This window comes from Bufo gargarizans, chromosome 4 (genome assembly GCF_014858855.1).
Source record: "Bufo gargarizans isolate SCDJY-AF-19 chromosome 4, ASM1485885v1, whole genome shotgun sequence".
Taxonomy (NCBI): Eukaryota; Metazoa; Chordata; class Amphibia; order Anura; family Bufonidae; genus Bufo; species Bufo gargarizans.
Window position 1 is genome coordinate 247,910,753 of NC_058083.1, and position 24,413 is coordinate 247,935,165.

At 44.4% G+C, this 24,413-nt stretch overlaps 1 protein-coding gene across 5 annotated transcripts in view; it reads left to right on the plus strand.

The window, feature by feature from the left end:
* MYO6 (myosin VI) overlaps nucleotides 1-24,413 on the plus strand; it is a 254,132-nt gene that overhangs the window by 43,691 nt on the left and 186,028 nt on the right. For all 5 annotated transcript variants that reach the window (XM_044290290.1, XM_044290291.1, XM_044290292.1 and 2 more), the window contains exons 2-3: nucleotides 20,670-20,812; nucleotides 21,613-21,682. In XM_044290290.1, coding sequence (XP_044146225.1) covers nucleotides 20,696-20,812; nucleotides 21,613-21,682 — 187 coding nt within the window. In that variant the 5' untranslated portion in view covers nucleotides 20,670-20,695. The remainder of the gene's footprint in view (nucleotides 1-20,669; nucleotides 20,813-21,612; nucleotides 21,683-24,413) is intronic.

Consider the following 24,413-nt stretch of genomic DNA (forward strand, 5'->3'; position numbering starts at 1 on the left):
ACCAAGTTCAGTCTCAGTACCCAAGAGTCTGCTCAACCCAATCCTCACCATGATCCTTCTTCCTCCCACCATGGAGAGTCTGGGCAAACAAGTGATCCCACACTCAGATATTCCGAGGAGCTCTTTTTAGCGCCATTCCTTGTTTTGGCCCTCTCGCCAAGCACACTTGAAGTGGGACAGATCTTGTGCCCTGATTCCCAAACTCTTGAGCATCCACAATCACAAGCAGATGACGGTGGGGAATGGAAATTACTGCTTAATGAGATGTATGATAATGAGATCCAATAACTCAACAACAATTTCTCAAGAGGTTGAGGAAGAGGATGAGACACAGTTGTCAATCACTGAGATAGGTGATTAGGTCAAAAAGTCAGGAGGATGAGCGGAGTGAGGAAGTGGAAGAGAAGGTGGTGGGCGATGGCATCACTAACCTAACCTGGTAAGGTGGAAAGTCGAGCGAGGACAGCAGTACAGATGGGGGGGGGGGGGGGGGGAAGGATCCGCTGCACCGCAACAGGCTGGAAGAGGCAGTGGGGTGGCAAAAGGGTGAAGGCGAGCCACACCAAACAGGCCCGCAACAGTTCCTCAGAGCACCCCCTTGCATAAATCTCAATTGCCAAGGGGTAGGTGTTTCGCAGTCTGGCGCTTTTCTGAGGAAAGTGCGGACAACAAAAGAATTGTCATTTGCAACCTGTGCCATACAAAAATAAACAGGGGCGTGAATACTAGCAACCTCACCACCACCAGCATGATCCGCCACATGGCATCAAAGCACCGTAATAGGGGGGCCGAACGCCTGGGTCCACAATCTGTGTCTGCGGGTCAAACCACTGCCTCCTCTTCCCCTGTGTTACGTGCTTGCCAATCCCCTGTCGAAGGCGCAGGTTCGGATGCCTGCCACCCTGCACCTGGACCTTCGCAAGCTCCATCAGCGACCACATCCACTTCCCTGTCCCAGCGCAGCGTACAAATGTCCTTAGCCCAGGCATTTGAACGCAAGCGCAAATATCCAGCCACCCACCCACAGGCCATAGCACTAAATGCGCAGCTTTCCAAATTACTGGCCCTTGAAGTGTTGCCATATAGGCTTGTGGACACTGAGGCCTTCCGCAACCTCATATCGGTGGACGTTATGCAGTCCCCAGCTGCCACTATTTTTCAAGGTGTGCCATGCCTGCCTTACTCCATCATGTGTCCCTTAACATCACACGTGCCCTGACAAACACAGTTACTGGGAAGGTCCACTTAACCACGGACACATGGACAAGTGAATTTGGCCAGGGACGCTACATTTCCCTGACTGCACAATGGGTGAATATTGTGGAGGCTGGGAGCGAGTCGTACCCTGGGATGGCACAGGTGTTACCGACGCCAAGGATTGCGGGCCCTACGTCGATTGGGGTTTCCACCAGCACCTACTTTAGTGGCTCCAACACCCACTTCTCCTCCTCCGCTTCCTCCTCCACTTCCACCTCCGAATTATCCGCATGCAGCACCAGTCAATCATCAGTCGGTAGCTGGAAGTAGTGTAGCCTTGCAGTGGGGAAGCGGCAACAGGCCGAGCTTAAGCTGATATGCTTAGGGGACAAACGGCACACCGCCGCAGAGCCACTCAACCTAGAACCAGGCATGGTTGTCTGATAATGGCTGTAACTTGGTGGTGGCTTTGGAGCTTGGCAAGCTCACACACATTCCATGCCTAGCCCATGTCTTAAACTTAGTGGTTCAGCGGTTTCTCAAAACCTACCCCAATTTGCTTGAGCTACTGGTGAAGGTGCGTCGCGTGTCTGCACATTTCCGCAAGTCATCGACAGCTTGAGCCGGCCTGTCGACGCTGCAGCAGCACTTGAAATTGCCAGCTCACCGGCTGTTGTGCGACGTGAGCAAGTGCTAAAACTCGACATTCCACATGTTGGTCAAGCTTTGTGAGCAGCAGAGGGCAGTAGTGGAATACCAGCTGCAACATGGTTGTTGCCTTTCCAGTCAGCTTCCGCTATTCACAAGCGAGGAGTGGGCATGGATGTCATACCTCTGTGAGGTTTTAAGAAACTTTGAGGCATCAACACAGATGGTGAGCGGCGATAACGCTATTATCACAGTAACCATCCCACTTCCGTGTCTACTCAAATGCTCGCTGCTCACAATTAAGGACATCGCTTTGCATGTCAAAGAGGTGGAAATGGGGGAAGAAGACATTACACAGGGTGATAGCCAGACCACCCTCATTTCGTCTTCTCAGCGCAAATTGGATGATGAGGAGGAGCAGCAGCAGAAGGTTGCCTCCGCTACAGAGGGTAGTACCCATGGAAGTTTTAATTCCATCTGTTTAGTGTGGGTGGGCAGAGGGAGGGCGAGAAAGAGGATGAGGAGATTGAGAGTGATCCTCCTGATGACGACAGCAAAGTCTTGCCTATTGGTACTCTGGCATACATGGCTGACTTCATGTTAGGCTGCCTTTACAACGACCCGCGCATTATACGCATTTTAGACAACACTGATTACTGGTTGTTCACCCTTCTCGACCCCCACTACAAAGAGAACTTCTCATCTCTCATTCCTCTGGTGGAGAGGACGAGCAAAACGGTGCAATACCAGAAGATCCTTGTTGAAAAATTGCTTCAAAAATGTCCATCTGTCAACGCTGGCGGCAGAGTCCGTACTTCCTTGGCCAACCGAGAAGGGAAGACAAGGGGAACACACAGCAGTTCCAACAGAGGCAGGGCAACACTCTCCAAAGCCTAGGGCAGTTCCATGATACTCTGCCAGCACCCTCACCCTGATGCGCAGCCTAGTGTCACAAGGAGGGGAAATTTTGGAAGATGGTGAAGGAGTACATGGCAGAACGTGTCAGCGTCCTCAATGATCCCTCAGTGCCTTACAACTACTGGGTGTCCAAGCTGGACACGTGGCACGAACTGCCGCTCTACGTCTTGGAGGTGCTGGCCTGCCCTGCCGCCAGCGTTTTGTCAGAGCAGGTACTTAGTGCTGCTGGTGGCATTATAACAGATAAGCGTATCCGCCTGTCAACTGAAAATGCTGACAGGTTGACTGTTATAAAAATGATAAGGCCTGGATTGACCATGACTTCTCGACTCCACCAGAGGAAAGCTGATGAACATAAAGGCACTTTAAATGTGTTGTTTATAATGTACTGAATAGTACACTGTATTCCCATGCACCCCTTCCACCACAAACAAGGGTGTATGGTTGAATCTTCCTTTTCTCATCCTCCTTCTCCTCTTCCATCATAGCAACATGCTTTTTCGTTGCATATAATGCCCTCTCATATATGCCCTTCACATATATGTTTTACAGTGTCAGCTCAGCTGCAGGCCCTCGTATATAATTTTTTGGAGTGTCAGCTCACCAGCAGACTCTCGCATATAATTTTTTATGGGGTCAGCTCACCAGAAGGCCCTCGCATATAATGTTTTACAGGGTTAGTTCACCTGCAGGCCCTCACATATAATTTTTTTTAGAGGGTCAGCTCACCAGCAGGCCTTCGCATATAATGTTTTACAGGGTCAGCTCACCTGCAGGCCCTCGCATATGTTTTACAGGGTCAGCTCATGTGAAGGCCCTTGCATATAATGTTTTACAGTGTCAGCTCATGCCCTTGCATATACAGTTGCAAGAAAAAGTATGTGAACCCTTTGGAATGATATGGATTTCTGCACAAATTGGTCATAAAATGTGATCTGATCTTCATCTAAGTCACAACAATAGACAATCACAGTCTGCTTAAACTAGTAACACACAAAGAATTAAATGTTACCATGTTTTTATTGAACACACCATGTAAACATTCACAGTGCAGATGGAAAAAGTATGTGAACCCTTGGATTTAATAACTGGTTGAACCTCCTTTGGCAGCAATAACTTCAACCAAACGTTTCCTGTAGTTGCAGATCAGACGTGCACAATGGTCAGGAGTAATTCTTGACCATTCCTCTTTACAGAACTGTTTCAGTTCAGCAATATTCTTGGGATGTCTGGTGTGAATCACTTTCTTGAGGTCATGCCACAGTATCTCAATCGGGTTGAGGTCAGGACTCTGACTGGGCCACTCCAGAAGGCGTATTTTCTTCTGTTTAAGCTATTCTGTTGTTGATTTATTTCTATGCTTTGGGTCGTTGTCCTGTTGCAACACCCATCTTCTGTTGAGCTTCAGCTGGTGGACAGATGGCCTTAAGTTCTCCTGTAAAATGTCTTGATAAACTTGAGAATTCATTTTTCCTTCGATGATAGCAATCTGTCCAGGCCCTGACGCAGCAAAGAAGCCCCAATCCATGATGTCCCCACCACCATACTTTACAGTTGGGATGAGGTTTTGATGTTGGTATGCTGTGCCTCTTTTTCTCCACACATAGTGTTGTGTGTTTCTTCCAAACAACTCAACTTTGGTTTCATCTGTCCACAGAATATTTTGCCAGTGCTGGTGTGGAACATCCAGGTGCTCTTGTGCAAACTGTAAACGTGCAGCAATGTTTTTTTGGACAGCAGTGGCTTCCTCTGTGGTATCCTCCCATGAAATCCATTCTTGTTTAGTGTTTTACGTATCGTAGATTCGCTAACAGGGATGTTAGCATGTGCCAGAGACTTTTGTCAGTCTTTAGCTGACACTCTAGGATTCGTCTTCACCTCATTAAGCAGTCTGCACTGTGATCTTGCAGTCATCTTTACAGGACAGCTACTCCTAGGGATAGTAGCAGCAGTGTTGAACTTTCTCCATTTATAGACAATTTGTCTTACAGTGAACTGATGAACAGCAAGGCTTTTGGAGATACTTTTATAACCCTTTCCAGCTTTATGCAAGTAAACAATTCTTAATCGTAGGTCTTCTGAGAGCTCTTTTGTGCGAGGCATCATTCACATCAGGCAATGCTTCTTGTGAAAAACAAACCCAGAACTGGTGTGTGTTTTTTATAGGGCAGGGCAGCTGTAACCAACACCTCCAATCTCATCTCATTGATTGGACTCCAGTTGGCTGACATCTCACTCCAATTAGCTCTTGGAGATGTCATTAGTCTAGGGGTTCACATGCTTTTTCCACCTGCACTGTGAATGTTTACATGGTGTGTTCAATAAAAACATGGTAACATTTAATTCTTTGTGTGTTATTAGTTTGAGCAGACTGTGATTGTCTATTGTTGTGACTTAGATGAAGATCAGATCACATTTTATGACCAATTTGTGCAGAAATCCATATCATTCCAAAGGGTTCACATACTTTTTCTTGCAACTGTAATTTTTTATAGGGTCAGCTCACCAGCAGGCCCTCACCTACAATGTTTTACAGGGTCAGCTCACCAGCAGGCCCTCACCTACAATGTTTTACAGGGTCAGCTCACCAGCAGGCCCTCACCTACAATGTTTTACAGGGTCAGCTCACCTACAAGTCCAGTCTCACTATCCAAGAGTCTGGTCAACACAATCCTCACCGCCGAGGGTCGCGTAACTAGTTATCACGGAGGAGTCTCGTTCGTTATCGGAATTAACCAGAAAAATTGCTACACCAGCTAAGAACGTCCATGCACCACCACCCACAGAATCGAGAAAGAGCTGTCAATCCTTTCCTTGTCCGGGCCGGGTGAGGTTTCCCGCGTTGAGTCATATCCACTCCTGGTGGTACCCTTCCGTCAATTCTTTTAAGTTTCAGCTTTGCAACCATACTCCCCCGGAACCCAAAGACTTTGGTTTCCTGGAAGCTACTCGGCGGGTCATGGGAATAACGCTGCCTGATCGCCGGTCGTCATTGTTTATGGTTCGCAACTACGACGGTATCTGATCGTCTTCAAACCTCCCACTTAAGTTTTTGATTAATGAAAACATTCTTGGTTGTGCCAGTCCAAGAATTTCACCTCTAGTGGCGCAATACGGATGCCCCCGGCCGTCCCTCTTAATCATGGCTCCAGTCCTAAAAACCAACAAAATAGAACCGAAGTCCTATTCCATTATTCCCAGCTGAAGTATTCAGATAACCTGCAGGCCCTCACCTACGATCTTTTAGAGGGACCTCACCTAATTATACCTAATAGGTAATTTGAGAGCATGCTGCCATGTTTGGAAGTGGTAGCCGTAGCTGTTTCTCAGGCTCCCTTTCCGGAATCAAACCCTGATTCCCCGTTACCCATGGTCACCGTGGTTCGCTCTGCAAATAACATCGAAAGTTCATAGGACAGACATCCGAATGGATTGTCATTGTCACCGTCACGTGGGATATGCGATCGGGCCCAGGTCATCTAGAGTCACCAAAGCGGCAGCAGGCCCTCGCCCATAATGTTTTAGATGGTCAGATCAGCAGGCCCTTGCTACAAATGTTTTTGAGGGTCACCAGCAGGCTGTCAATTATAATTTTTCAAGGCGGTGTATGATGCCCTCTTTTATTTGTAATAAAGGGTGTATTGGAGTGCCAGTTCCTTGTAATTTTTGGCAGCTCTTTCACTTAGTGCATAGGCTTTATGAGTGTAGGAGTCCCACTACCTGAACAATTGTACCACAATGTGAATGAGGCCCTCCATTATGTGATATACAGGTTGTATCGGAGTGCCTCTTCCTTGTAATTTTTGGCAGCACTTGCACTTTATATACAAGTAAATATATAGTTAAGAATGTTTCCTAACAATTTTTCCTCTAAAATCGATTTTATCTTCGGTTTGGTGCGTATTATTGTCAGTCTGCAAAAGTGGCGTACTACTCGGACAACATCGTTCGCAGCAACCTGGGAGTCCAAGATGCATCCAGACATCCTCCCCATGCTGTTCCCGAACCATTTCAGTGGTGTTTCCATCAATTTCTGACCTTTTCCTATGAACCAAGGCACCCTCCCCTCTTCAGAGCAGGGGGTGCCTGCTTTAATGCTCGGGTTCTCCCATTGACTTCCATTGTGCTCGGCCCGAGGACTATGGTGCTCGATCAACACTAATGGCTGTGTCTCCAGTTTTTTTGGAATCAATCCTGGAGAATTCATTTTTAACCTGTACCTGACTCACCTGTTACATAGACAAAGCTGATCCTTGGGTTTGTAGGTCTTACTAGCAGAAGTCTTATAGACAGGCACCGTTTTTATCCGCCGAGACCTTTAGAAGGTACATATGTCAGTTTTAAGTTTGGCATTTGAGAAGAGGCATCAAATAGTTCTTTGTGTGTAGTCTGGAGGCAACTGTCCAAAGTGAAAGGGGTATATTTATCAAAACTCATGTAAAGGAAAATTGGTTTAGTTGCCCATAGCGACCAACCAGATTTCACCTTTTCACTTTCCAAAGGAGCTTTTAAACATGGAATCTGATTGCTTGCTATGGGCAACTAAACCAATTTTCCTTTACAGCATTTTTGATTCTCCCAAAATGTTTTTTGTTAAAGTTGTGCAGCTGATCTCTGCAGATCCTGTGAGTATTAAGGCCTCATGCACACAGCTGTATCCTAGAAGAGCGTTGCACATATCCATAATACAGCACCTATAAACAGTAAGCCCATACTGTTCCTTCTGTTTTTCATGTCTATTGAAAATCGAAAAAATTTTGAAAGGCGTTCATACATATTATACTATTGTTGGGCTAACCTGCCATTTTCTCCAGGACTGGCTTACGATTCTTCCATGACAGCTATGACAGATGATGTTGGGGGACAGAGGGATCAGGTGCATCGAATTTTGGCACCTGATCCTTTTGTTCTTCTGGGAGATAAGCCACTCCCAGAGGTATAGCTTTATCTCCTCTCCCCATTGAAAACAGATACATGATCTGCTGACCCTACCATATATGAGATCATGTGTATATATGAGCCGCCTGACAGCTATTAAATGGTTATGGGCACTTTAGAGGTGGGCTGGCCATAGAGCCTACAGAGAAACTTCATGGTGGGCTGATATCCTGGGGCCTGCCTGAGCCCTCTTCATAGCCTCCAGCTAGAGAAGTAATGGTTTTCCTCAACTTCAGTCCTTAGAGCCCACCTGCCGGTCATGTTTTCGGGATTTATTTGTGTCCATGCATCAGGACTTGCCGCAGGTATTCATTCTGTGGGGTATTCTTAAATCATGACTGACATGTGAGGACTGGAGTTAAGGATCACTTGTTTAAGGGCTCTTTCACACGAACGGATGCCGTGCGGGTAATCCGCTGCGTGAAAGAGTGTCAAAGCCCATTACGGACAGCAGAGACACAGAGCATTAACATGATTAATAATGCTCCGTGCCTCTCTGTGACCTTTTTTTTACTACAAAATCCCAGTGCGATAAAGTTGTCACTGATTTTGTAGAAAAAAGGTCACAGAGAGGCACGGAGCATTATCAATCATGTTAATGCTCCGTGTCTCTGCTGTCCGGAACGGGGCTTGGCACTCTTTTACGCAGTGGATTACTCGCATGGGATCTGCTTGTGTGAAAAAGTCCTAAAGCTCCCATAGTTAATGTGGGGGTATCAAGCACTTATTCAATTGGACAGCAGCTGCAGGTGCCATCCTGAATTCAACTGTATTACCATCCAGAGGCAACTGCAGTAAGGATGAAATGTGGCAGCTGGCAGTGACCACCACAGAGGGAAAGAGTCTTGGGAGGTATTTTATGCTGCTAGGACATTATTTTGTGATACACTGTGGTATTTATGTCTGCTGGGGCAGTATATTGTACTACACTTTGGTATTTTTCTCTGCTAGGGCTTAGTTTCCAGGCTACCCCTGGCTTCTTAACACTGTGTGCTGATGTTCAAGGTCTGTTGTGGAGTGGACTGTTATAGTCTGACTATTAAAGTATTAGATGCCTACATTTTACTCCTATTCTAAATCCATAGGCATGGTCCCATATTTGCAGCTAACACTGCTTCCACTCTTCTGGGATGGCTTTCAACAAGATTTTGGAGTATTTCTGTGGGAATTTTTGCCCATTCATCCGGAAAAACAGCTGCAAGATCAGACATAGATTCTGGCCGAAAGTTGCTTGGCTCACCAACTCTGTTATAGTTCATCCCATAGTTGTTCGAAGTGGTTGAGGTCAGGAGTTTGTGTGGGCCAGTCAAGTTCTTTGACAACAAACTTATCCAACCATGCCCTTAAGAACCTTGCTTGGTACACTTGGGCACAGTCATGCTGGAACAGAAAAGGGTCTTCCCTAAACTGTTCCTACAAAGTTGGAAACATATGATTGTCCAAAATGTGTTGGTATGTTGAAGCAGTAATCTTTACCTTCACTGGAATTAAGGAACCTAAGACAATTCCTGAAAAATACCCCATAGCATTATCCGACCTCCACCAAACTTTACAGTAGGAACAAATTTGTTAGGCAGGTACGTTATCCTGGTATTTGCCAGACGCATCAGACTGCCAGATAGAGAAGTCTGAATCGTCAATCCACAGAACACATTTCCACTGCTCCAGTGGTAACATGCTTTACAGCGCTTTGGTTTTTGGCATTGTGCTTGATGATGTAAGGTTTGAATTTAGCTGCTCAGCCATTGAAACCCATGCCATAAAACTCCCCATACTGAATTTTTGTGTTCATGATAATTTCAGAGAAGGTTTGGAGATTTGCAGTAATTGAATCAGCAGAGCGTTGGCACCCTTTAAGCACTCAGCGCCAGATTTATCATGACTCTGACAGCTCACTCCACTTTCACATATGGCTAAAGTCAGTTTTAGCTAAGTCAGATTTATGATCGGCCCTTTAAGATTGTAATAAATGTGGTTTAACGGTAGCAGTTTATCCGTCAGTAAGCAGCTTTACAAAAGTCGCACATCTTTACAAAAAAGTCGCACGTCTTTACGAAAAAGTTGCATGTTCTATTAAATAGTCTCGTAAGAAAAGCATGGTTCTCACTGGAGTAAAATTGCGCTTTTTTTTTGCGACTTTTTTTGTGACTTTTTAAATAGTCGCAATAGTAAATTTGTCTAGAGATTCATTTACATAAGAAAACACGCCCACTTTCAGAAAACTGGCGAGCATAGTGCAGAGCAGAAAAAAGTCGCACATTTTTGCGCGGTTTTAGTGATTGCGCAAAAATCTGTGACTTTTCCACTCCATTATTCTTACTTGAGCTAATGAAAAATCTGGCCCTATGTGTCTTGGCACTCGATGAGCTGCTGTGTAACTTTACGTGGTCTGCCACTTTGTATCTGGGTTGCTGTGGCTCCTAAATGCTTCTACTTTGCAAGAATCTATTCTAAGCAAAAGATCTCCAGCACTCCTATAAAAGGTACAGTTTATTAGTCATTATAAAAGCATCGAAAGCAGGCGCTTGTTCGCTTTGGACAGCATTTGTGTGTTTTTAGTCATAGCATTGTTTTTTTTTTCTTTTTCCTTTATGGGAGTGCTGGAGTTAGTCCTGTTCTTCTGTTTACATTCTCGTGGACCCATTACTGGCCCAGGAGTTTCCGTGCACCCTGCTTATTAGTCTGGAAAGTGGATTACAGTTGGTGAGCCGTTCCTTGTGCTTTGTCTGTGTGGACACTTCACAATAATACCACTCCCAGCTGACTGATAGTGGAATATCTAGGAGGGAAGCCATTTATTAAGCTGACAAGGGGCACATCCTATTACAGGACCACACTTGAATTCTGTGAGCTCTTTAGAATGACCCATTATTTCCCAAATGTTTGTAAAGACAGACTGCATGGCTAGGTGCTGGATTTTATACTCCTGTGGCAATGGGACTGAATGACATGCCTGAATTCAGTGATTAGGAGGCCATGTCCCGATACTTTTCTCCATATAGTGTATATTATCAGCCATGACACAGCTGTTTCTTGCAGTGGCGGTGCCCACTCCACCCCCGGAGTCGCACCTTACTGTGCAATTTGTCTTTTCCTATCCGGGTTCCCAGACAGGTCATGACATTTATATACCTGAGACTTGAGTGTACTGTACATCTAGGCTGCAAGGGATTTGTGGGTCGGCATGGTTTTGTCCCCACATTTTGGGTTTAGGACATTTATCACACAGCTGTATTTTGAGTCTGTGTTTCATCAATGTATTTGTGGCTTAAAACAGGAACAAATTTGTGAAGAGCTGACTGTGGACTGAAGATTACTGGACCAATGGACTAGAGTGGAATTCACAGCTCTAAGTGATGCAATCTTTTTCCAGCACGAAGTGCGGTTTACGTTGAGTTTTGTTGTTGTGGTTTATAAGGTTTATTCCTTTTCTGGTATTTTAAGATGCATATTGTTAATAGATTGAGGTAGTGCATTGGGAACAAAGGACAAGAGAGGTTCCCGCCTGGACTCCCTCAACCTTCGGACCCTGTGGCTTCACTTGGAAATTTGGGAGGGACGCCATGGAAGGCACGGTCCACATATACACATGTTCTAGTCATCCAGACCCTGGAGCCATGAGGTGACAATATTGGTAATTAGAGTTGGGGCCCTATTACACCTACAGATTCTGCAGGCGATTGTCAGAAGGGAAGCTTTCCTTTTCGGCAATGGCCTGCTCGTCAGTGTAGGAGACCACTGCTGCTACACGCAGCGATCTCCTCCATAGTATGGAGAGGAACAATCGCTAATGCAATTGCTCGTCCCCATACTGAAGCTTTTGTTTGCTGGCAGCAGATCGTGATCACACGGCACAATCTGTCTCCGGCAAACGATTATTTTTAAACATGTTGAAAGACACCAATTACCCGATGAATGATTGGGTAATCAGCACTGGTATTACATTGCTCGATCATCACTAATGAGCGTTCATAGGAACGCGTATTAGCGATGATCTTAGCAATTATCTGCTGGTGTAATAGGGCCTTGGAGCAATTATTCCATTAGCCTAGTTAGTGTCTTGGGGGCCTCAATTAAGCCATTGTTCTCCCAGATACTACTCCCATTATGTGGAGGGTGATGGGGAGACCCAGTGGTGCTGTCCCCACCGTGGGTCTCGCGTGTAGTTTCAGGTGAGGGACTCTGCCTCGGGGAAATACATCCACCAATGCACAGTTAACCTTGGGCGAGGTGTTCGCGGGGAGATGAGCTCAAACGCAGGGGTGGTATTGAGGTACTAAGGACACTGACTAGGGCTGTGATGGCTAACCTCCAGCTGTGGTAAAACTACAACTCCCAAAATGCACACTTGCTTGGCTGTTCTCAGAACTCCATAGAAATTAATGGAGCATGCTGGGAGTCTTAGTTTCACCACAGCTGGACTGCCGGAGGTTAGCCATCACTGGACTAGGGGATGATGGGGATCCTGCTGGTTGGATTTGTATCCATGTGCTTACGTAGGTCGTGATGTCTGTGGTCTGGATAAGCATCTACTGTGCCTGCAAAATATACCAGAGGCGGATACTAAAGCTGTGGGCCAACCTAAGTCATTGGGAGACAGTGGGTAGAACTTGGTACAGGGCAGTGGAACTACAGGTACCAGCTCGGGATATCGTGGATTGGGTCTTGGAGGATGTCCGCCTGATTGTCCAGGGGTGCAGCTCGTCTAGGCCATCTAGCTGCCTTTTCTGTATAATTGTGGATAAAAAATGTCAGTTGCATCGTTATCCTGCCTTGGTGAACCTCAGATCCTCACAAGATCCTATTGGAAAGAGGGAGAAGAACCAAGCTTTTTATTCTGAAAGAATGTTCTAATAATAAAGCATAGACAAAAACGTGGCGTATACTTAAAACTTGAGAGACACAACACAAAGCAATTCTCATTCTGCTCATGCAAACAGTAATTTATCGGTTAAAGAGGACCCGTCATCATTTTTTTTTCTCCTCTATTAAAATGAATACCTAAGTATATGGTCTAGCTCCAGGAGATACTATTGCCTTTTTTTCCCCTCCAAATTGTCCCCTTGTGTTCTGGCGCCTTCAATTCACAGGTTCCACTGAGCTTTTTTTTTTCTTAAGTGTCCCGACAAAAAACTTGTAAACCTGTTTGATGATGTGGCACATAATGGACGGGAAAGTGTTTTTATGTATCATACCTAAAATTGGTTTATTTGGGAGTTTTGTAACAGGGTTATTAGCCATTAGTGGCATTTACTAGAGTCAGGGTGCTTGAAAGTAGTGCTGGTTTATTTGCATGCCCTTCATTTGTTTCTGAGGCCTTCTCATGTAGGATAAGTCGTAAACTCCTTCTGTGATATGCGCCTCGTAGTATGCTTGGCGCTCAGTGCTTTGAGGATTCTGGCCAGTTAGATCTAATTGTAGATTTTGTGTAAAAGGATTTGGGTGTTTATATGTTGCATATGACTTGGATAATCTCATCTGTTAAAGCTGCATTGAGAATGCAAGTTATTTTTTATGCGTATCATTCTAGTATTTCTACAAAATAAATTATTGTACCTTTCAAATGCATCTACAATGAATCAAATAGCCTTGATTAAAGGATATCTACAATGCCCATGCAAATCTATTAAAGGGCATCTGCCAGCAGATTTGTACCTGTGAAACTGGCTGAGCTGTTACATGTGCACTGGGCAGCTGAAGACATCTGTGGCATTGTGCTGTGTGATCAAACTGCACATTTCAGAGTGGCCTTTTATTGTGGGCAGTCTAAGGCACACCTGTGCAATATTCATGCTGTCTAATCAGCACCTTGATATGCCACACCTGTGAGGTGGGATGGATTATTTCGTCAAAGGAGAAGTGCTCACTAACACAGATTTAGACAGATTTGTGACCAATATTTGAGAGTAATGGGTCTTTTGTGTATGTAGAAAATGTTTCAGATCTTTGAGTTCAGCTCATGCAAAATGGGAGCAAAACCGAAAGTGTTGCGTTTATATTTTTGTTCAGTGTATAATAAAAATTATACTGATAGCACTTTGTGCCTATGTGGTGGCATCCTTTGGAGGCCAGTCCTCCTGATGTTTATACATTACTAATGCTGCATGGGAACCTATTTGGATTGACTGTATCTACTCAGGTGGTTCTCTGCTTTTTGTATAGTGGGTCCACTGAAACAACGATGATTGAATCCCCCCTTACTGTGTGTTCAAAGGCTGTATGGAGGCAGAGTCCCTTCAGCTCTATGTAACAAAACCATGGGCTCAGTGTGTGCCTCGTTTGTTTTTGTTCTGTATAGTGCTATATTATGGAGATATTCTCCATTAAAAGCAAATTTTCCAGGTTCTGATGAAGCATGGCACTTTGTTTTTTTGTCTCTTACATAGAGTATCCTGTATAGGATATGTAATAGGAGGCATAGAGTATTGTCCCTTAGAAGACCAAGGGTGCTGTTACTGTCCTGTACGGGGTTGTATTAAGTGATAAGACTGCTTGAGGCCCTGTCGTAAAATTCTAGTTTGGTTCTACAACCATCTATACTGGCCTGAAATGGCATTGTGTTCTCTTGTACAGGTACCGTTCTCTCTTTCGCATGGCTCATGCTGTTTGTGGTTAAATGACATGCTAGGGCTATGGTTACACGCGTATTTAGCTACCATATTGTCTGATGTGGAACAGACAAATTATTGAAGCAGGTCATTGATGTTTACATTTTGTAAAACTTGGCAATCTAGAACTAAATTATGTTTTCGCCAATGAAATTTAAAATAGCTGTTCGGTAACTCCCTTTTCTTGGTCACATAGAGGACCTGTCACCTCTCCTGGCAGGTCTGTTTTAGTAACTACTTCTGAACCCCATGTAATAACTATTTTGAAGCATCTATTTTTATGACTCTAGGATGTGTTATTGTTCTATTATTCCTATTAGTTATGAATGAATTGCTGGCAGCTTGCAATGAAGGTCCAACTGGGAGCTACCAGTTGGGAGTATGTCCCTGCTCTTAGTCCATAAGCAAATATTTTGATTAAAATAAATGAGCCCATCCATCCCAGCTACACAACCCTTTAGGCTACTTTCACACTAGCGACACTGACCTCCGGCAGGCTGTTCCGTCCCCACTGACTATAATGGGGGCAAGGGCGGAGTTCAGGCGAGGCACGGCAGCGCACAGCAAGAGGCTGCCGGAATAAATGTCGGACATGTCATAGTTTTATTCCGGCAGCCTCTTGCGGCGCGCTGCTATGCCTCACTGGAACTCTGCCCCTGCCCCCATGATAGTCAATGGGGACGGAGCGGCAGTCTGGAGGCACACTGTCACTAGTGTCAGGACATATCCGGCAGGCTGTTCACCCGATAGAACAGCCTGCCAGAGGTCCGTGCCGCTAGTGTGAAAGTAGCCTTGTAGATGGGACCCTACAATAAAATGACTACCCTTCTCTTTGGGTCTGGGCCTTCAAATAAACTCTCGGAAAGTGGAATCCAGTTAGTGTAGGGTCCCATCTATAAAAGGTCACTTTATCATGGTGAATGGGTTCATTTATTTTGATCAAAATATATTTGCTAGAGTCCTCATAATTATGTATATCATGAATTTAGCATTACTTCATATGTTCATTGTTTGCAGAGTGCTGCTGCATTATGTGTTTGCCTTAGTATTTCGAGCACATTTATTTCGTTTTATAGGATGTGCTGAACAACTTTGTTTTTGCATGGTGGGCATCGTGACTAGATTCCTCACAATAACATTCTTTCTCTACTGTACTTTTATTCTTTTTTTTTTTTTTAACAACTTCTCATTTTCATTCATCAAACATTTCTGGCTCGTTTATATCATTCTCTGTATTTGAGGCGGCTGGGTGAGATCTTGTTGACTGCTGACAGTTATCCTATTGTTATGACAATGGTCATGTTTTAGCACCTTTGTGTGAGATGTGTCCCTGGCATTTAATGTAGTGTTTTTTATTTTATTTTAGATATATGTTATAACTAATATATATACAGTCAGGTCCATAAATATTGGGACATCGACACAATTCTAACATCTTTGGCTCTATACACCACCACAATGGATTTGAAATGAAATGAACACGATGTGCTTTAACTGCAGACTGTCAGCTTTAATTTGAGGGTATTTACATCCAAATCATGTGAACGGTGTAGGAATTACAACAGTTTGCATATGTGCCTCCCACTTCTTAAGGGACCAAAAGTAATGGGACAATTGGCTTCTCAGCTGTTCCATGGCCAGGTGTGTGTTATTCCCTCATTATCCCAATTACAATGAGCAGATAAAAGGTCCAGAGTTCATTTCAAGTGAGCTATTTGCATTTGGAATCTGTTGCCGTCAACTCTCAAGATGAGATCCAAAGAGCTGTCACTATCAGTGAAGCAAGCCATCATTAGGCTGAAAAAAAAAACAAAACAAACCCATCAGAGAGATAGCAAAAACATTAGGCGTGGCCAAAACAACTGTTTGGAACATTCTTAAAAAGAAGGAACGCACCGGTTAGCTCAGCAACACCAAAAGACCCGGAAGACCACGAAAAACAAATGTGGTGGATGACCGAAGAATTCTTTCCTTGGTGAAGAAAACACCCTTCACAACAGTTGGCCAGATCAAGAACACGCTCTAGGACAGGCATCCTCAAACTGCGGCCCTCCAGCTGTTGCAAAACTACAACTCCCAGCATGCCCGAACAGCCTACAGGTATCAGCCTACAGCAGGGCATTGTGGGAGTTGTAGTTTTACAACAGCTGGAGGGCCGCAGTTTGAGGATGCCTGCTCTAGGAGGTAGGTGTATGTGTGTCAAAGTCAACGATCAAGAGAAGACTTCACCAGAGTGAATACAGAGGGTTCACCACAAGATGTAAACCATTGGTGAGCCTCAAAAACAGGAAGGCCAGATTTGAGTTTGCCAAACGACATCTAAAAAAGCCTTCACAGTTCTGGAACAACATCCTATGGACAGATAAGACCAAGATCAACTTGTACCAGAGTGATGGGAAGAGAATAGTATGGAGAAGGAAAGGAACTGCTCATGATCATAAGCATACCACCTCATCAGTGAAGCACGGTGGTGGTAGTGTCATGGCGTGGGCATGTATGGCTGCCAATGGAACTGGTTCTCTTGTATTTATTGATGATGTGACTGCTGACAAAAGCAGCAGGATGAATTCTGAAGTGTTTAGGGCAATATTATCTGCTCACATTCAGCCAAATGCTTCAGAACTCATTGGACGGTGCTTCACAGTGCAGATGGAGGAGGGGCTGGGTGCCGCCATCTGTATTAGGAATGACAGCGGGGACCGGTGCAGTCCCTGTATTCTAATGCACCGGCTCCGCTCACTGTTACATAATATTATCTAACATGTAGGCATTGTTAAGATATAATAATCATGTGTAATCCAGCTGTATTACTTACAGCTAAGTTCCGTAGAAGAGAGGAGGAGGAGGGAGGGCGGGCGGCGCATCACTCACTACGTCATCCACAGGCGCCGCCCACTTTATGAATGAAGCAGGCGGTGTGGGCGCGTGACGTAGTGAGTGACACGCCGCCCGGCCTGCCTCCTCCCTTTTACGGAATTTAGCTGTAAGTAATACAGCTGGATTATGCAGGACTATTATATTTTAACAATGCCTACATGTTAGATAATATAATACAACAGTAAACGGGGCCGGTGCATTAGAATACAGGGACTGCACCGGTCCCCACTGTCATTCCTAATACAGATGCCGCCCCTTCACACTGCAGGGACACTATTATGAGGGGTATCTGTGGATGGCACATAGTATAAGATGCTATATATGTGTCATCCACAGATCCCCCCCATAGCAGTGTCATCCACAGATCCCCCCCCCATAGCAGTGTCCTCCACAGATCCCCCCCCCCCCATAGCAGTGTCCTCCACAGATCCCCCCCCCATAGCAGTGTCCTCCACAGATCCCCCCCCATAGCAGTGTCCTCCACAGATCCCCCCCATAGCAGTGTCCTCCACAGATCCCCCCCATAGCAGTGTCCTCCACAGATCCCCCCCATAGCAGTGTCCTCCACAGATCCCCCCATAGCAGTGTCCTCCACAGATCCCCCCCATAGCAGTGTCCTCCACAGATCCCCCCCCATAGCAGTGTCCTCCACAGATCCCCCCCATAGCAGTGTCCTCCACAGATCCCCCCCATAGCAGTGTCCTCCACAGATCCCCCCCATAGCAGTGTCCTCCACAGATCCCCCCCATAGCAGTGTCCTCCACAGATCCCCCCCATAGCAGTGTCCTCCACAGATCCCCCCCATAGCAGTGTCCTCCACAGATCCCCCCCCATAGCAGTGTCCTCCACAGATCAGATCCCCCCATAGCAGTGTCCTCCACAGATCCCCCCCATAGCAGTGTCCTCCACAGATCCCCCCATAGCAGTGTCCTCCACAGATCCCCCCCCATAGCAGTGTCCTCCACAGATCCCCCCCCTAGCAGTGTCCTCCACAGATCCCCCCCCCATAGCAGTGTCCTCCACAGATCCCCCCCCCCATCAGCAGTGTCATCCACAGATCCCCCCCCCCATCAGCAGTGTCCTCCATAGATCCCCCCCCATAGCAGTGTCATCCACAGATCCCCCCCCATAGCAGTGTCATCCACAGATCCCCCCCCCATAGCAGTGTGCCATCCACAGACCCCCCCGTAACAGTGTGCCATCCACAGATCACCCCCGTAACAGTGTGCCATCCACAGATCCCCCCCGTAACAGTGTGCCATCCCACAGATCCCCCCCGTAACAGTGTGCCATCCACAGATCCCCCCCGTAACAGTGCAAATAGACCTCTAGCACAATACCCTTAAAATATCGCATCGCATATCGTTATCGCAATTTTTAGGGACCTAATTGCAATCGCACAAAATTCCCATATCAAGCAGCCCTAATATATAATGTGTGTGTGTGTGTATGTATATATATCTATATCTTACAGCTATTATTACGTCTTACAGCTACTGTCCTATTAAGCGTTTTTTTATCATGCGTTGTTTGCAGCGTTATAGTATTGCGTCACATGTATACAGTACTGCAGTTCTCCGTGTTTGCTGACTCCTTTTCTGTCAGTCCAGGGCTCATTTTCTGTTTGTGTATGTCTCCTGGTTGCTTTATTGCCTGCTTACTTTGCTTTGCTTATGGTCCAGTGCTCTGTGCTAATTAGTAAATGATGGCTAATACTGATCTATGGAAACTCCTAACCATAAACTGTAAATGTTCTCCTTTAGTGTAATGAACCAGGTTTGTGTTATTTGGCTGTGAGGATATATTCCAGTATTTAGACTAAGGTGCCATGCAAACAACCATATTTTCGATTTTTGTATTTTCCATTCATTGCAATGGAAAACACAGTGTGCTGTCTGCATCAATTTAAGACATAGGACATTTCTACAAGGGTAGAAATGCTTTGCGGACTGCCGTACAGATACGGTTGTGTGTATATATGTGTGTATGTGTGTGTGTGTATATATATATAACAGTACAGACCAAAAGTTTGGACACACCTTCTCATTCAAAGAGTTTTCTTTATTTTCATGACTATGAAAATTGTAGATTCACACTGAAGGCATCAAAACTATGAATTAACACATGTGGAATTACATACATAACAAAAAAGTGTGAAACAACTGAAAATATGTCATATTCTAGGTTCTTCAAAGTAGCCACCTTTTGCTTTGATTACTGCTTTGCACACTCTTGGCATTCTCTTGATGAGCTTCAAGAGGTAGTCACCTGAAATGGTCTTCCAACAGTCTTGAAGGCGTTCCCAGAAATGCTTAGCACTTGTTGGCCCTTTTGCCTTCACTCTGCGGTCCAGCTCACCCCAAACCATCTCGATTGGGTTCAGGTCCGGTGACTGTGGAGGCCAGGTCATCTGGCGCAGCACCCCATCACTCTCCTTCATGGTCAAATAGCCCTTACACAGACTGGAGGTGTGTTTGGGGTCATTGTCCTGTTGAAAAATAAATGATGGTCCAACTAAACGTAAACTGGATGGAATAGCATGCCGCTGCAAGATGCTGTGGTAGCCATGCTGGTTCAGAATGCCTTCAATTTTGAATAAATCCCCAACAGTGTCACCAGCAAAAAACTATAATGACAGAAGGCCGTAAAAGAGACCTAGTTTGGGAATATTTTATTGAAGTTCCTTTACCCATCGGTAAGGCAGGAATGCGTGCAAAATGAAAACACTGCAACAAAGAAATGCAAGGCCTGGTGGCCCGAATGAGGCAACATCATGAGATGTGCTGTGATGAAGATGACCAAAGAAACACATTTTTCTCCTTCCTAAGAACAACAGAAAAATTGTCCAAATATGAATCTTTATGTAAAAAACTGTGATTTAAATCAAGCCTTACTGACTAGTGATTAAAATCGTGATTTAAATTGGTTTGATTTAAATCAAATCCACCCTGGTCTGAATTTAGCACATGTGCGGATGAGCTCTTGTTTCTGGCTTTGTAGCTGTTCACTGTCACCATGTGCCCAACTTAGACCTATTGGCGCAGGCGCGAGAGATAAGGCGCATGCCCCCTACAAGGCCATAAGCTGAACAGAGAAGTGATTTTGGAGCTGATGTACTCCCACTAAAACTAGTTTTAATGTTAAGTATAGTTTTTCGAATGTTTGTGACCTTTTTTTTTTTTTTTTTTTTTATCATGTCATTATCTATATTATTTTTTTTTAAATAGTGAAATCTTGCAGTTTTGGCACAAGCCACTAAGCCTGATAACATACTAGCGATTTTCTGTCCTGTAGAATTTACTTCTCAGCAATCATCTCATTGTCATCACAGGCAGGATTATAATGTAAGGTAATGCCTATAGGAATGGCAAATAAATTATCTGGCTTTGTAATTAATAGCAAGTATGTGATGATACCACATAATCCAGCTTTAAATACATGATTATTATTATTATGCTGAATGCCTTATTTTCTTTTATGTAGTAAACGGTGGGAGCAGTGAAAGCACCATGGAGGACGGAAAGCCAGTCTGGGCACCTCACCCAGCTGATGGCTTTCAGTTGGGTAACATTGTGGATATTGGACCAGATTCTTTAACAATTGAACCACTACATCAAAAGGGAAAGGTAAGTCTTCATTGGGTTCTAATTGTGAGTACACAGAGAGTATATTGCTGTAGGACTGTGTTCCCAACCATGCTTCCCAGGAACTCTGGTGTTCCTAGAGTCATGATAGGGCTTCCCCAGAAGACATTATTAACAACACCTGTCACTTTTAGAATACGGAAGGCAAATTCATTTCGACCTGCTCAAATATTCTTTGCAAAGCAGTAATAAGGTCTAAGACAAATTGTGGCCAAGAATTGCATTAGGGATTCACCAGGCTTGGAAACATTTTCAGGGGTTCCCCAGTAGTAATGAAGATGGGAATCGGAGCTTAAGTATTTATGACTCCAGACTATTAATGAATATTACAAAGCATGTGTAAATAGTACAGTAAGGCAGAGTATGGTATAAGATGGTCCTCAATGTGAATAGAGCATTCAGTGGAGTAGCTCCTGTACATGTCCATGTGTCTCCACAGTAACAGACTACACACCACCCCTGTGTAGTTAGATCTCTTCCATTTATTCCCTAGTTCTTACTATTGTGCATTTGGTAGCTTAGAGAGGAGCAAGGGCCGGATGGGTTGCTATATGACTGCAGTATCCAGCTACGCAGAGGTCTGCATAGGAGCTGTGGACTGTAGCATGTTTTTAATTCATTCCCAAAGTTGCTTTATTAATAATTTTAGATACATTTGAACACGAAAAAATAATTCATGAACATGATACTTTCTGAACTATGATCTTATTTATCAAAAGTTGTGTTGTGCTGTGTTCTCCACCCTAGATGCTAACATTGTGCCCTTTGCTATGTTTTAATAGACATTTCTGGCAGCTATAAACCAGGTTTTTCCTGCTGAAGAGGACATCTCAAAACATGTGGAAGACAACTGTACGTATCCATTCTGTTTGGCCCCTCTAGATTTTTATTATTATTATTTTTTACAAATGCTGATGTTTTCCATTCTAATTACTCTTATCAGACTTAAGGGGAACCTGTCAACATCAAAATAGCCGCTAAACTTCCCACAGTTCTTTACAGCTGATGCCATCTGGTTTCTAATGATGTGCTTGTCTAATTGGTCCAATTATAGCTGTAAAACAACGTTATTCCGCCGTAGGCTGTATGCGAATGATCTTGAAGTCAAGGGGGTGGTGGCTTTCACAGTTGAAGACAGTTGATTGATGGGCTTTTTTGTTTCCTTAATGCACGATTCCTCCTTGAGATCTCGCACATGCACCATATGACAATGGTTCCTGGCATGAGATCTCGAAAGGGAATTGCACATGAAGGAAACGAAAAAGCTCATCAAACGCAAAGGAGCGGGAAGGCGGCACGGCAATTGTAAAAGCCGCTGTCCCCTTGACTTCCCCTTGACTTGAGCATGCAGCGGAATAAGAGTTGTTTTACAGCGATCATGCCCATCGGACAATGGGCATGACAATCACATCATTAGAAATGGGATGGCATCAGCGGTAAGGTACTGCAGGCAGTTAGGGGGCCTTCTTGGTGCTGACAGGTTCCCTTCAGTAGTGACAACACAGTATGTAAATAAATCGGTTACCAGGACTGTGTGTCTGAAAGATTAACCTTAAAAGGTTTGAGTTTTTGTAACCCATGAAAGGTCATCATTTACAGTACAGGAGTGTTTTTGCTATTTTCTGAACACAGAGTTATTGCTGTGAAGAAATCATGAAGCATTTCCGGGAGCAAGTTACCCATTAACAGGGAATTGGTCTTTTATAACTGGTGACTCCTTAACTTTTACTTACCTTCATTTAGAAGCCAATTACTGTGCAAAGTCCAGGACCATTACTCTTCCTTTATACGACTTTTCCAACTGAGAGGTTATTTCTCATTGATATCTCCTTTTTTTTTTTTGCCCTGCATCTTGCTAAACAGCTTGAATTTAGAAAATATCTCCTACATTTTAGTTTCTATAATTACACATATGTACATTGACGCAGTCTTGTTGCAAGGGTGCCTTTTGGTCACCAGGAGCACAGTGATCCCAGTAATTGACCGCTCACAATTGACCATGGCATCCAAGTTGTATAAAGCTTGTGGTCGGCGTTATCTGCTGTGTAAGACAGCAAGCACTTGGCAGCTTTGGTGCTTGTTCCACTCCTGAGCAGGTGCCACCTTTAAAAGCCAGACATCTGCCGTACGTCTACGGCAGTTGTTGGGAAGGGGTCAAGAACCGTGACACGGCATATAATGCCTGACCCAATAGCCACATGAATGACCATTCTTGCAGCAGTTTGTTTACACTGCTAACAGTATATCACGTTTACAAATGGAGATGTGCTGCTGAAAAAGAGTTAATTTTTATGTTGGCATAAAACCTTTAGTCGGGCGACAGATGAACTAATTGCAAATTTCTTGGTTGATCGGCAGGTAAGTGATGGATAATAAACATTCTTTTTGGCTGCTAATTGGCCCATGGAAACGGTTTTTGAAAGGGAAAAAATGAAAATACAATTTATTTTATTTTATAATAAATATATTCACAAATACCTTTCATTACTTAGAATGGTTTGTTTTGTCTAGGGAGCAATCATTAGGAGAAATAAAATGGCCGCCGTCCTATCAGTACACACAAAACCTATCCTTTTCACACAGGAGGACAAGTTACTTCACCACAATAAACCATAGTGCTGCCTCATTCTCTATGCTCTGCTTGTCAGGAATCATGATCCTGAATACAGGTGAATCTCTGTGGGAATGGAGATGATGAGGAGACATGAGAGGAGGGTGAGGTATGGCTAGTGAGCAGCAGCACTTGTATGCAGTCTCCATTACCACAGCCTGTCCTGTCCGTCCTCTCTGTACTTCATGTCTCCTCATGAACTAAATTCCCCTGAGATTCAGCTTAAGTTCTTATCATCTATATTCAGGATCATAATCCCTGACAAGTAGAGAGGAGGAGGAGGCAGCGCTTTACCTCAGTGTTGTAAAGTAACTTCTCCTTATGTGTAATCAGGATAGGTTTTTTGTAAACTAATGTGACAGCGGCCATTTTGTTTCCCCTGATGATTGCTCCAGAGACAAAACGAGCTATTATAAATAATGAAAAAAAAAAATATACAGTATATATATATATATTAAAGTAATATTTAAGTATTTTCATTTTCTTAATTCCCAGAGAATCCCTTTTAAGGAAGATGCATAATGAGCCTTATATGTGTTTATACACTGTTGTTGTTTTGCTGTAAAGGGGTTGTCTGCTTTTTACTATCTATGACCTATCCTTAGGATAGGTCATCAATATCAGATCGGTGGGGTCAGACACCCAACACCCCTGCCGATCAGCTGTTCTTTGCTCTGTTTACTTCCTTGCCACAGCAGTTACATAATTGCAGTGGCAAGCAGTGTACTTACAACTATGGCGTCCCCATTCACTTCAGTGGGATGGCTCTGTTTGTTCATGTGAATAGGATGAAGCTGTCCCATAGAAGTGAATGGGGATTCCATACTTGCAATTACACCTGCTCATCACTGCAATTGCTGCGAGGAGCAGGTAAACAGAGCAGAGAAGGCAGCGCTCGTATTTCTCTTCAAACAGCTGATCTGCGGGGTGCAAGGGTGTCAGAACCCCGCCAATCTTTATTGATGAACTATC